Source organism: Cyanistes caeruleus, chromosome 3 (genome assembly GCF_971803275.1).
Source record: "Cyanistes caeruleus chromosome 3, bCyaCae1.hap1.1, whole genome shotgun sequence".
Lineage (NCBI taxonomy): Eukaryota > Metazoa > Chordata > Aves > Passeriformes > Paridae > Cyanistes > Cyanistes caeruleus.
Genome location: NC_141703.1, coordinates 94,777,235 through 94,791,299, shown reverse-complemented (window position 1 = coordinate 94,791,299; position 14,065 = coordinate 94,777,235). Strand labels below are relative to the sequence as shown.

Sequence of the window (14,065 nt, the reverse complement as noted above, 5' to 3'; positions counted from 1 at the left end):
TCATGCAGGGTATCAGCCAGAGCATAGTGGTAACATGGATTTGTACATATTTTGCTTTTCTGATGTCTTTATTGTATTTTTCTTTACATTACATAGTATAGTACAGTATACCTGGAAAATAACTAGAAAAGTGTTTTGGGCTGAAAATACAAAGTTTGGAGAATAACTTGAGAGAGTTTGGAATAAGTAGTCATTACTTCCTTACACATTTTAAAAACTATGATCATTGAAAACAATAGATAAACTGGACTACACTAACAGTGTTATAAAAATACTCCCTTTGGATTATTTTAGATCGTGCTATTTATTTCTTATGTGTAACCTTGAGTTTTTTAAAATTCCAGAATAGAAAACGTTAAGACATTTTGATCTGTGTGGTCTTTCTCTTAGTGTTTGGGGGTTTTTTTGGGCATGGGGTTTTATGGTGGTTTGGGATTTTTTTGTGTTTCTTCCTCTTCCCTACTGGATACAAGTGCAATATTTTCACTGCTGCTAAGTGTAAGCAAATCTTGCATACCACAAAGATACGCAAGGGGCAGTTTTCAGTAGCTGAACACAGGAAATAGTTTCAGTTCTAGGTATATAAGGAAGGTCTTGTGGAAGAATTTTGGTGTCCCTACTAAAGAAGTGCATTTAATAATGATGGGGTTTCTTCCTTCCCTTTTTCTCTTTAATTCTGGTGGTTTTTGTGGACCATTATTTCTGTTCCTGTTAAATACTTGTGTTTATGAAAAGACATCATCACTTCCAATAATACTTTTGTATAGATGATGGTATTCCCTATATATTAAATAATTTGAGAATTTCAGGAAATTCAATCATGTAATCACAGGGGATTTTTACATTGCTTTTTGTGGGTAGCATAACTCCTTATAAAGGAGTTCCTCAAGGGCGTTCAGAATATTTTACGAAGATGAGTTAAGTGAAACATTAGTTCTGTTACCACTGGTATTCAATAAGGAAGAGAGCAGATGTGATAGTGGTTTGGGAGGCAGCTGAGGTAACATCTAGGAACATCTGGTGGATGTTTCTCTAGCAGCTGAAGGAGCTACACAGATGCTAAATATTTTTTCCCATGTTCTGCCCAACTTTCTAATGATGTTTGTATGTTTGTGTCTAGAAAGGACACCCATCTCCCCCAGTATCAACTTATATTTGCATCAGTGAAAGTTTGCCTATGAAGCTGAAGAGAATGATACAGAGAATTTGAAAATGCTTTATTTAAAATTGCATCAATGTAATAAGAAAACTTTTGGCCATTTCTCTCCTGCATCCACTGATGATTCCATGTAAAGGAGTCTGTACTAGCTTGTATTAAAACTCAGTATTTCAGCCTAGGTCACAGGCTTTATTTTACTAATCTACAGCCATATCTGAGCCATTAATGTATGTAGAAACAGTTTCAACTTGGCTGTTGCCTGTTCTCAGAAACTTTGAGCTGTATTTTTATAGATGTTCTCTACATGAAAATCTGAAGGTTGGTTTGGGTGTTTGTTTGCTAATAACAATGAGTTTTACCAGCTGTTAGGTTGATAGTTGAGACTAAAAAGGTAAGAAAACAAATAATTTTACTGTCTTCTTTTGAGAACTCAACCTCATTAAAGTTATGATAAGAGCTGGGAATGTTACAAAGCACTGATTTTTAATTTTTTTTTTCCAATAGCATCTTATTGCTAGTGTTTTCTGAAACCTTATCGGTCAGCCATTACACTGTGTACAAGTCACATTAACTCATTCCTTCAAATCAACAGACTGAGAACATGTTCCTATGAGCTTCAAAGCAGCTGCAAAGCTGTCTGGAGTCCCAGCCTACCTAGGCAGAGCTAATTTACTGTTGGGTGCCACAATTTCCATTCAGAGTGCCATGCTGATGGGCAAGAGCACTGACTGTCTTCCGAGCTTCAAATTTGCTGCAATCTTTCTGCAATCTGAAATTTAATATTTAAGTTGTTCAGTGTCTAATGAAACCTGTGAAGAGACTGCTGTGGGCTGCCCTGTGGTTAGAGAAGCTGGTAGAGCTCATTCCCAAATCACAGTTCCTTTTGCTCAGCCTGAATGAAAACTGATTGGCGGAGCAAGCTAAACATGGATGGGATGGACTGGGATGCCCTCTGGCATGACCATGAAGAATTACCAGAGACCATAACTGTTGTCTGAGAAATCTGGTTTAGGGTTTTTCCAGGAATGCATAATTTGAAGCTCACGTTATCGTGTCCCTTGGCCATCCCACTTAAGAATTGAAAGATAGGCATGTAAATTTATTTTCAATAGGCTTGGCCTTCATGAGCCATGAATGTGCCACTTCATAGATTTAGCTTACCATGATGATTTGCAATTGACTGATTGCAAATGCTGGCTCCAGGCTCCAGCAGGTGCTTACACACTGTTTCTGAGCGCTGTGGAGTTTTCCTGCCAGCTGAATCCAGGCTGAGTGGAAGGAGGAGGTGCTCTTCTATTTATTAAATGATATTTTAGATCAAGCGGAGTAGTTTTCAGATGTGTTAATTTTTATTCTTGTTATAAAGATTCATCTAATTCTTCTTGTGGGACAAAGGCAATTCAGAATTCTGAATTCTTTGTCATATGTTTTGAACTCATCATATCTGAGGACTTTGAGCTACCATGTACTTTCTCCATTGCCCCCGAATGGAGGGAGAACATGGAATAGAAGTTCCTACTCTTCGTGATTGCAATCTGAAGAGTGTTATGCTACCCTCTGCAATAATTGTCTCATGAATGTATTCTTTGGTACTTTTGTTTTCTTTCCACTCTCTTCTGACTTACATTTTTCTACTTTACATTTTCTGACTAATACTAATTGCAGTATGCTTTAGAAACTGTAATATGGGGAGTTGCTAATTAATAGGAAAAAATTAAACTTTGATATATTTTGGTGGGTTTCACTTGCCAGCAACTTCAACCACATAACCAATTTTGGGAGAGGAAAGAGGGAAACAACCCCCTCCCCTATGAATTCTTAATTACAATAAGTGAGTTGCTGTATTATTAGGAACGTAACCTAATGGTCACACAGTTAAATATTTACTTGCGAGTTTATTTAGTACAGCTTGCTTTCTTTTCAAGCTACAGATTTCTGCATTGCCTCCTTTATTCAACTGTTTGGTCTTCCTAAACTCATAATCTCTGTATCTGTGATGCTAAAGAAACCAGAGTGTGAGGTCAAAATTTCCATTACATAGCCAGAGAGGAATTTCAAGGAACAATGCCAAAATCACTTAAAAAAATAAATTTACAGGAAAGATGACTCATCAATCAACAATTGCTGTTCTAGAAAATAGAATTAGTTATATATGTTTTGGATACAGAGATGGATAAAATGCACCCTGACAGGCAGGGTTAGATCAGGGTGGTTTGTTTTTTTTTTGTTTTCAGACATTTTTACCTTGACCTATGCTTCTTTTTCGCCCTAAAGGAGGACCTTAAGTAGCACAAAGCTTCACACTGCCAAAATCATTGCCTCTCAGAACTACAACTATCTAGCAAAAAGGAGGTTTTCTGGTTTCTTACTGCTTTCTTGTTGATTAGCTAAGCAGCTGAAGGTCAGGAAGAATAGTCTCCTCCCATGCTTAACTGGTGTTGAAACATAACATGAGGCCACCTGAGAGATCAAAATACAGCCTCCTATGCTTAATGGAGGTGACAGATTTGTGCTTCAGTATCCAGTAATATGACTATGAAAAAGATGTGATTAAAAACAGTTTCCTCTCTTCTGAAATACTGAATAAATAGCACTCAAGAGTGAAAACCCTTCTGAGAGGAAATACATGGAGCTAAGACAGTGTCTCTGGGGGAGTGTGGCAGGCCTGCTGCCTGTGGCTTTTTGTGTCATGCTAGCCCTTCAATGGGAAAGGCTCTGGTGTTTCTGGTCTTCCCTGTGCCCTGAGCCATACGATTTTTTTGCTGAGTCAACTCTACAGGTGAAGACACGAATGAGTACTGTGACTTTATGGAGGTGGAACTGGAGATGAATCTGCCACATCCTATGGTTCTTTCTGCAACCATGTTCTTTCTGATCTGAATAGGGAAGAGGGAAGGAAATGGTGTAACCACTCACTGTCCCTCTCTCAGAGGGCAGACCGGATAGTTTGCACGGCTGGATGTTTCTCCCTGACAGAAGACATAATGATTCTGCAAAGCTTTCCTGCTCATGAGACACTTCATCAGAGCAGCATACCAACTAAAGGTGTGACTTCTGACTTCATTGCTTTTTGGCCTTAGAAAACATTTAGTCAACTAAATTACAGTTAACTAGTTATTTGTAAGTAGGAAGCACAGTCTTGTTCCCTGCATTATATATGTTGTTTTTACAGATTTTCTTTGGCAGTCACATTCTTTCCTGGAATAATAGCGTGGCAACCTTGACAGTACATGCTTTTTGAAAAGGGATGTGATCTGCAAGTAAACCCTGTCTGCTATGTGTATTTTACTGCATTTAGGTTTGATGCTTCCCTATATTAGTGTTCTGAAGATGTTAGCTCATTTAGAGCTGACATCACTTATTGAAGCAGATAATGTTTACAAGAGTGCAGACTGCCTCTTTCTTCTGGAGCATAAACCTGTCAGAAGCATGGGGACATCTCTCTCAGTATTGATGGGTACGGTGTTACAGGTAAAGGGTTGCACTTCTCACATCCAGTACATTTGAAAATACTTGTGACAAACAGCTGAAGCTCTTGTGGTTAGAGGTTGTGTCATTGACCTGTTCTCTGTTGCTCCCCACTAACGTCAGATGCATTTACAGCATGGCAGTGTAGGGTTCTGTGCATGTTAGCAAGCAGCTTAGTCTGGTTAATATGACTGGGGACAACAGCCATGTGGCTGCAGAGTCCTTTTGAGGGATAAATGGGAGTGGTTCAGAAATTGATGCTTTCCTTCACCCCAATCTCTTTTTCTTTAGGTTTCCCTCACAGTTTGGATTAGTGGATATTTATTTTTAATGTGTTAATGCAGAGAATTGGATCATGTGTGACATGTTTGAGTGATGTCTACAATCCTTGCTGCTTTCAGAACACAGTATGGGGGCCATCTCTTGGCTTATCCTCACCCTCAAGGCTGACAAGTAAACACACCAAAAGAGTTTCTCCCCGTCTTCCTCAAGAAATATTCCCTTTTATCCCTAGAGGCTGGAGAGCCTAGCAACTATCTTTGTGTTTTATTTTCCTTAAGATGCTGTGATTCCATGGTGATGAGTTATTAATAAACCTCCAGGCAGATGGAGAGAGAGCTTTTAACTGAGAATAACCATATATGAACAAATGTCATGATTTGGTCTGTTGGGCAGAGCAGCTGAGCATTTAGCACAAAAATACAACTTAATCTGCAAATAAATCAGAGCAGTCTTTTTGCTTAAATGTCAAAATTACACCATGTTTATGGAAGAGCAAAGGATTATCAAGCACTGCATGCATTATTTTAAGTATATGAGCAAAATGAATTAGAACTGAGACTTTTTTTTTTCAGATTTGTTGCATTTCTGTACATATTATGCACTATTATAAGTGCAGTCACAGTTTCCCATACAGCACAGTGCTCTGTTTCGATGGCACTGACTCAAAATTCTGTAAGTCTTTATACTAATGTGCAGTAATCTCTGTAACAGTGACACTAATCCCCACTTCTAATATGGAACTTGAGTTAAAAAATCTGTGAAATGAAAGCTTTAAAGCAGCTTTTGGGAATTAGAAATTTATAAACCCTCAATCTGTCATCCATACCAATAGAAATGTCTTTATAATAGCAAAGCAACAGGGTACTCACATTAAGGAAAAGCAGTGAAGCCTTGAGGATTTTGCTTTTTTTTCCTTTGTTAATGTGTGAATGGCATTAATTGCATAACAGGAGCAGCAAGAGATTGGTTACAAGTGGTGTGAAATTGTTATATTGCCCTACCCAAATGATGCATCCTTAATCTCTTGTGCAATTCTACTGTGGTGCAGTCAGCCTACATTGTGCTTCAGCTGTTGGGAAAGGTTTGAGGTAACAACATCTTACATGGCTACATTGTAGGCTTCCTGAAGTTCTCACTTAACAGCTGCTCAGATGCTGATGAGGAAAAAAGCAGCCATCTCCATAAATGTGGAAAGCTGGACAGAACATTTCTTTTTAATATTTCACTTTACAATTTCAGATGATTGTATTTATTGAGAGAATAGGCCCTTAAAGTTGTCCAACTGCTTTGACTTGCAAAAAAGTTTGCTTCCAGTTACATATCCTTGAGGAGGAGGAATTAAACTGTAGCTATGAAAACCCCCATATAAACAGGTAAGATTAGCCATTGTGTGCATTTGTGATGTCTCTAACACCCAGTGACTTAGATAATGCTGTGTCCCCTTACACTTTACACACATTGTGAGAGGCACTGTCTGTGGCCATTGTTGTATTTAAGTATGATACAACCCTGGTTGGAAGCCCGTCCCTACTGGGGTGGGGTAGAGTGGTGTGTGCTCGTTGGGTGTACAGCATTTAGGTCATAGTGGTCTTGCTATCAAGCCCATTGAAATTTCATGGAAATAAATATGTAACTCATGTGAGAAATTAGAAAATGCTGTCAATGATAAATGTATTTCTTTCCTTACCACTGTGATCATCTGTGTTGGTTAAATGGAATTTGTGTTCTGAAATTTGCCTTAAAATAATATAGGGAGACCTAAGCACACTGCAGAACTGAGAGCAAAATTTACATGACCTCTCAACTGAGGTATTTGTAATATATAGGTGAAGTGTCAAGAACTGCTGTGACTTTTTATTCCATATGGGGATATAAGGGATTTTGTGAAGCATTCCAGCAGAGTGAGACAATCAGCAATCTTTCTGCTGTGTGCGTGAGGTATTTTTTTTTTTATGTTTAGAGTGCTTCTTCTGAGAAAAAAAAAAAAATCTTTCTTTTATGTTGCTTTGGAGTGGTTTTTGTTTTTGTTGTTGGGTTTGGGGTTTTTGTTTTAACAAATAAAGATGCAAAACAAGCTATTCCATCTGTAAAATGCACTGTTATTCTCCAAAGAAAACTTTTTAGTGGAAAGATACTGGAAAAGGGACAGTCTTGATGAAGCAATTGTCAGGGAAACTAGGGGAGGGAGTGTATTACATGAAGACACATTGATTTTCTTTCAAGCAGCAATGTTCTTTTGCTTTTGAGGATACAATAGGATAAAATACTTCTTAATAAGCCTATCTCCCTTTACCTATGGGAAGAGTTTTGTCTAGATTCAACCTAGGCTGTAGCCTTGCTGCTTCTTTCTCTGGTTGCATAGTGGTAAAAAAAAAAGGGAACAAGCCATTATAACATGTATTTTCTTGTGACTATGGCAGGTTGGAGTTCTCAGGTGTTGGGCTGGGCGCTGTCCACTGTTCCAGGCATCCTGTGGAGCTCTGCTTTGTTGCAACTCCTCCATCCCTGCTTTATTGTAAAGAGCCACACTGGCATGTTGTATCTTAGAAAAAAAGGAACACATTTCTCTCAGCAGCCAACTAAGCGTTAATTCAGGGGTTTACAGTGCAGTATTGGGCTGTGCAAATAAGCTCAGAGAGATGACAAGGAGTACAGATACAGTACAAAGATCCAGACACATGCAGTGGAACTTAAAGGAGCAGTAAGAGGTAAAACAAATGCAGCTTAGAGTTGGGGCAGTGGTGTTTCCTGTGGATTTAGGCATAATATTTTTCTTCTCTTAAAGTACTGTACTTTAAGAGAAGCCATAAAGGCAACAAACCAAGGAGCGATTTGAGGAGGTCAGGCATCATACATGAGAATCAAAGAACTCGGTAGTGAACAACATGTGCCTGAGGAGTTCTTCCCATCATATCTTAATGAAGTGAATTTGGTGTACAGGTGGAGCCAGACACACACTGGAAAAACAGTTTGTGATACGATTTGGCATAATTTTTCTTATAATTCATTATATATGCAGTTTACAAATTACTTCACCTTATTTGGGTCCTAGACACTTACTGCCTGATAAGGAGAAGTTGTTGCTATTTATAATTTGGAGTCTTTTACTCAGGCTGCTGTGATGTCCTAAGTGCTTCTGTAAAGGAGGAATGCAATATGGAAAACAATATTAACTATAAATTAATTAACAAGGGAATTGCAATAGAGATGGCAATGTGTATCTGCTTTGAAAACCACTGATGGTATGGTGAAAAGTGGTTTATAAAGGTATTGTGTAGAACAAGCAGCAATGCTAATGAAGTTTCAGTGCTCAATTACCTTGATTAAGGTAATCAAGGAAGCAGTGCATTCATTAGCTTGATAGAAACATTAGGCATTTTTATTAAAATTGCAATTTGAAGTGTACTAGACTGATGTTAATTGCATGTATTATGGGTCAAGTATAATTTTGTGTCATAGTCATCTCTTCTATTGTTCACTGTGAATTTTGTAAAAAGCTGCAAGGTTGTTTTCTCCTAGGGCTGTTGAATTCTTGTATGAAGAGCAGAAGCTGTACTACCGTGATCTTTTACATTTTACTGGCGGGCAGCAAATTCCAAATTCCAACCTTTCTTTAATTTTCACCAATATGACATAAACGGCCATGGCACATAAAAGGCTGAGCCATTGCATATGGCTCCTGGTATAAAGAGTATTACAGTAACAGAAATGCCCTGGTAATAAATTTATGTGAATGGTAACCATGTGTCTCTGAATGCCTCCTGTTTCTCATTCAAGTTAAACGTTACTCTATCAATACTTGCCAGATATCTTGCACTCTCATGTCTCTGCAATATTTTTAAGCCATTTAATGCCTTTCAGTTTTTGAAGTTGTCATATTATTTTTAAGATCTTTAAATTAGGTCATAACAAAAATATTTCTATTTATCTAATCCATTTCCCTGTCTTCAGACTGCTTGGTGTACTGAAGCATGTAATAAAGGAGAGAGATTTAAAGAGCTTCCTTCAATATGAGGAGAAAATACTTTGAAAATCACAAGTTTCCTTTAAAAACTAAAGCTTTTTCAATTGAATACAGTGTGATGGGAGTGGCTGTGAATGATTAAACTTCCTTGCAGGGGGTAGGATTTGTAGGATGCAGAGCTAGTGAGTCACTATTTCCAATTCTTGGGGGGGGTGGGGAAAAAAAGGATGAAAAAAGAATTTCTATAGCTGTTGACTACTGTGTGTCAAATTGGAGTAAGTGTTGTGCCTCATATCAGTTTTCCAGATGCTTTGGTTCAATTCAGGTTGGAATCCAGTAGCCATCCAGTTGCCGCTGCTCACAGAAAGAATGAAGTGCAGGTTTTTTTAAATCACACTAATCATCTTTTGTTAATCTAGTGCCCTGTTGGCCAAAGCACGAGCACATTTCCCTTAGTGCTTGTGACTTTTCTCTTATATGTGATGAGAAGCCTGCTTAGGTGATTGAGAGCTAACAGGAACTCCCTCATCACTTCTGCTCAAAGCTGCAGTTGCTGAGGGCAGATGATATGCACAGTTTGAAATCCAGGAATACACTTTTCAGGCACTGCTTTTCTCCTGGAGTTACTGTCCATACAATACTGCCCTTGCCCTGACTTTTTAGCTAACACCTTTTGCTACCAGTTAGGTTCTGCCTTCACTTTCAAGTTGCATTTACTCAACACTGTGGGTAGAGCTCCTCAGTGAAGGTCTCGCTAGGAGGCAGTGACCCGATGCAGCACTCTGTCTGGATCCTGCTTACTTTGAGATAAGCAGTGCTTTTCTCAAACAAGGCCTGACTGTACTCAACATCTATTAAAAGCACCCTCTAGTTTAAAAACAAAAAAGGTCTTCTGGAATCACGTAGTCTTCTGAAATGTCTCAAAACTATTCCAATGTTGGCAACCAGCATAAAGCCTTTGCCTGATCCTAATCTTCAGAATGCAACAGGCATCATTGCCTGGCTATTTTCAGCCGATTCTGTGTACTGCACATCTAAAACTAGAACACTGCTCTGCTTTGCTTTCCAACCCCAACTGCTGTACTGGCCCTGTCATACTGGCCTCTTTTTTTTTCTCTTTTTTCCCCCCCTCTTCAGATATTTAGAGCGAAATCAGGCACTTCAACCCAGTGTGGGGTTTTTTTAAGGTTTCAGTGAGAAGGGCTGGAGAAGTGTAACATTTTTGTTGGCAGGCATTTGATTCCTATACTTCCAGATCTTTGACTCAAATAAGCAGATGCTTCAATAAGATATTTTTTGATATTCATAATTCCCATACACCCATCAGCTTTTCTGAACAAACCTAAGTGTGTTCTGGAAGCTTTTGTGGGATTTAATCCCAGACTTGGTGATCTCCCATGGGCTGTATAGCTTTGTATTGTCACTTGTCTCTGTCTTCCTCCAGCTGGGGTCCTCCATCCTATGGTTATGTTTCCTGCTTTGCTTTTCTTACTGTTCCAAACTCTAAACTTTGCCAGTCTTTACGTTGATTAGTACTTTCATTGCTTGGTGATGAGTTGTCACTGTTTCTTGTCCTATGGTTCTTCTCATCCCTAGGAGCAAGCTGACTACCCTGACACTGCTGGTGGACTACAGAACTATAGATTTTTTTGTCTCACTCTGAAAAAACAGAACAAAACATAGCAACTTAAAAAAAGAAACTAATGTCTATCCAACTTCCTTCTAGAGGAGAAAGAAAGGTCCAAATAGTTGGTCTGTCATTTATGCCGGAAACAGAATACCTAGTTCTTTACTTCTGTGTTGTTTGCTCTGGCACATAATAGGTGTATAGACACCTCTTTACTACATGGATCGAAAAAGAAGAAAAAAGTCTATTTTTTATTGTTAAGGAAAAAAATGATAAAGTTGCAGGAACACAGGGGAGAAACACAGGAGTCCTTGAGCATGAGAGAAAGAAAATTTCTAGCTTACAGTACACAGCTCAGTGGAACTGGGCATGGAAGCACAGAAAACATGAGGGAATGTGCGTTGAGAGATTTCCAGGCAAACTGGGAAAATGTATGTGAGGATATAATGCTTACTATTAATGCATATTTTTTTACATATATATATACATCAAATAATAGGTGATATATTAAGTAAAATTTTAAACCCTGAAGTCTATTATACAGTTGTAGAAAACGGAGTGGCCTGTGGTTGGAACCGACTGTCTTGAGGATCCTTATCTCACTCGCCCTGTCCTGCTCACACATCACTGTTTGGTAAAAATTGGGAGGGACAAAGAGAAGAGTGTATTTGGTGGACAGGGTTCTGAAAAGCAGAATTTGATGATTTGAGCAGTGTGTAGAGACAAAATTAGTTGACCTGTCCACATGGTCTTCCATTAATTCAGCCCTTGTATTTCCCTAAAAAACTTATTTTTTGAATTTTGGTGCAGATTTAGGTGCGGTCTCATCTCTTTTTTATATAGACCCACAGAATAAAGACATTCTAGGATTGATGTTTCATCCACCTGGTTCAGATTAGACTTGTTACATCACTAAAATGGGATTTTATGGCTTTCCTTCTATAACTGCATTTGAGTGCTTTTAAAAGCTTTTTTTTTGTTTTAATTGGACATGATAATATTTGAAGCAATATTTTGGCTAATTGTTTAAATCTGCATTTAGACAATTGTTAAAATGAATGCTATTTTTGTTATGTAATATTATAAACCACACATGCCCTATAGTCTCTAATTAGGAAACAATTAAAATTACAAAACATCTACTTCTTGACACCAAATTTTAATGACTTTATACTTGAGTTATATTATACCAGCTCAGGGGAATGCAAATGGGACATTTTGATCCCTTTAAAAACTTCTATGAATGTCCATGTAGGAGCTGAAAATAAATATTCTTTCAGTCTAAATGACTATGGAGTTCATCTACAAGGACTGCTCCTGACCTCAATTGCCTCATTTCTAGCATTCTACAGTGTGTAGTTGTCACAAGGTAGAACAGCACAAAAATTGACAATTTTTTGGACCCCGTAACAGAAAAGAATAGCTTTTACATTGGGAAACAAGACTCACCAATATATTTCATATTTACCTATGCACCACAGTATTCACAGCACATTTTTTAAATTCACTTCAATTCAACATTTTAATTATATGTTAAAACACCAATACCTACAGGCTCAAATAGTCCTCATCGTGGACTGCAGATTTTTTTTTTTTCATAAAAGATGGTGGAAACTGCCTGGAGTCCTGAGACAATGGAAAGTTTCAAGACTTCATGTACATAAGTCATGGAAGAAGTACTGGAGTGTTCCCTCAGGCTGATTATTTCATTCCCTCCCTGTCTTCCTCACAGAACAGATGTAGCTCAGACTGGGGTCTGAGCATCTATTCAAGTATTGCTTGCACTTCTAATATTGGTTTTTGCCCTTTTGTTAGGGTGCATAGGTTGGACAGGAGTTGAGGGTGAAATTGAGGTCATGGTTCAGCCTTCTACCAGCTCTGTCACATTGCCCATACAGAGTGATGATTCATCCTTCCATCAGTTTTGTCTTCCAATAGCTCTGAGAATATCTGTGTAATAGCTTAGAGTGTGGGTGAAGTGTTCATTAAAATGTTACTCATGCCCAAAACCCTTAGGCAGCCTGACTGATCAATTCTCTCTGGGCTTCCATGGCACAAATTAAATCTCTATTGTGTGAGGATCTTTAGTTCTCATGTCTACATCTAATGCTCTTTTCTCTTAAAAATCTTCAACTGGATTTGACCTCTTCTTAGTCTTGAGCTACACTGGATTTACCTAAACTACAAGCACAGCAAAAATCAGTACTGGCTGACCACATTGTTTTAGTTTGTAGGGCAGATGGGATGCAAACTCCATTTTATACACAGCCATCATTTACCCAGATGTGAGGGTCTGCATCTCAATTCCTGACTTTATTATTAAAGCACTTGGACATGGTAAGACATTAATCAGGGCCTTCATGTAAGTATGGCTCTTTTATGGCTTTGTTGGAGTTAATGTCCATCCTGACTTTGTTGAAGTGGTTACTGTTACAAAAAGATTTGGTCTTGTACTTGAGCTGAAGCTGGGCAAGCTCCAGTGAGTGGCTTTCCATGCCCCCAAACCCACAGTGTTAGGCATCATGTAGTTGCTTGGAGGACTGAGTGAACAGAAAGAAGAGACTTCAGGACTCAAGTTCTTTGATCTAGAATTCCTGTTTTATTGTCTGGGTAGATATAATTTTTACCCTACTAAAAATAAGGGTTGCTGTAACTATGACAGGGATTTTAGGTTGGAAGCCTGAGTTCTAATTTGTTTGACTGACAAATGAGAAAATCAAATAATGATTTAGTAGCTCAGAGTTGCCATATTCCTTATTTTCAGCAACTCCAGAATGGTTTGCAGCCGAAACCGCTGTTGTCAAACTTCAAGGAGTGAATCCAAGACATGCAGTTTTCAAATTCTTTCTAAGCTGAAGCTGTGTTTTTTCTTTCAAAAAAAACCTCACATAGGAAGGGAGGGTCTCATTTATCCCCCACAGCAATAAGTTCCCCATACTCTTACACCACATTTTTGCCACTTAGAGAGTCACTCTCACCAGGTGGATTACTAACAAGGTTGGTGTATGAGCTAATAAACTGCTCTGTGTTCCATAGTCACAGCTGGGCTGCTCCCATACCTGACCCTCACAGAGCTATTGCTGCGTGTCTAGACACGTCTTTGGATCCCTGTTAGTTGCTTACATGCAGTGGGAGCTCTGCATTCTCTTCCCTTACACTTGCAACATCTTCAGCTTTTTCCTCCTTTCCAGCTTCTCTGATTGAATTCATACGAGGACAAAATTCTGTCATTTCATCCTGCATGCTTTCTCAGAATAAATATGAGAAATATGCCAGATAAATAGTGTGTGCTTTCTGTTCATTTGTTGGTTTATATACTGATTTTGCCGGTTTTAAAGGACTTTAAGTTTTGGCAAGGCTAATATTATAGTGACAGTTGTGTTTCACCAAGTTCTTCCTCTTAGCCTGACTGCTTTTCTGTTCCAGGGGAGAGCAATAACCAATTTGCCTTTTTTGCTTTCACTGCTCAGCTTGATGCTAATCTGCCAGCATTTCTTTCTCTGATCTCTTATTGTCTGCCCAGCCTCAGTCTTGCTTCCTTTATTCTGACAGCTGCTCCAAACTC

The 14,065-nt window shown here is 38.5% G+C and overlaps 2 protein-coding genes across 5 annotated transcripts in view; one reads left to right on the top strand and one right to left on the bottom strand.

Annotated features, from left to right (window-relative positions):
* Positions 1–14,065, top strand: part of CMSS1 (cms1 ribosomal small subunit homolog) — a 220,733-nt gene that overhangs the window by 123,832 nt on the left and 82,836 nt on the right. The window contains exon 1 of one of the 3 annotated variants that reach the window (XM_086883046.1): positions 3,574–4,204. The exons of the other annotated variants lie outside the window; for them this stretch is intronic. Coding sequence (XP_086739172.1) covers positions 4,144–4,204 — 61 coding nt within the window. The 5' untranslated portion in view covers positions 3,574–4,143. Of the gene's footprint in view, positions 1–3,573; positions 4,205–14,065 lie in introns of those variants that run through there. 3 annotated transcript variants of the gene reach the window in all.
* The window catches only part of FILIP1L (filamin A interacting protein 1 like), a 187,110-nt gene that overhangs the window by 122,034 nt on the left and 51,011 nt on the right, over positions 1–14,065 (bottom strand). The gene's annotated exons all lie outside the window — the stretch shown is intronic.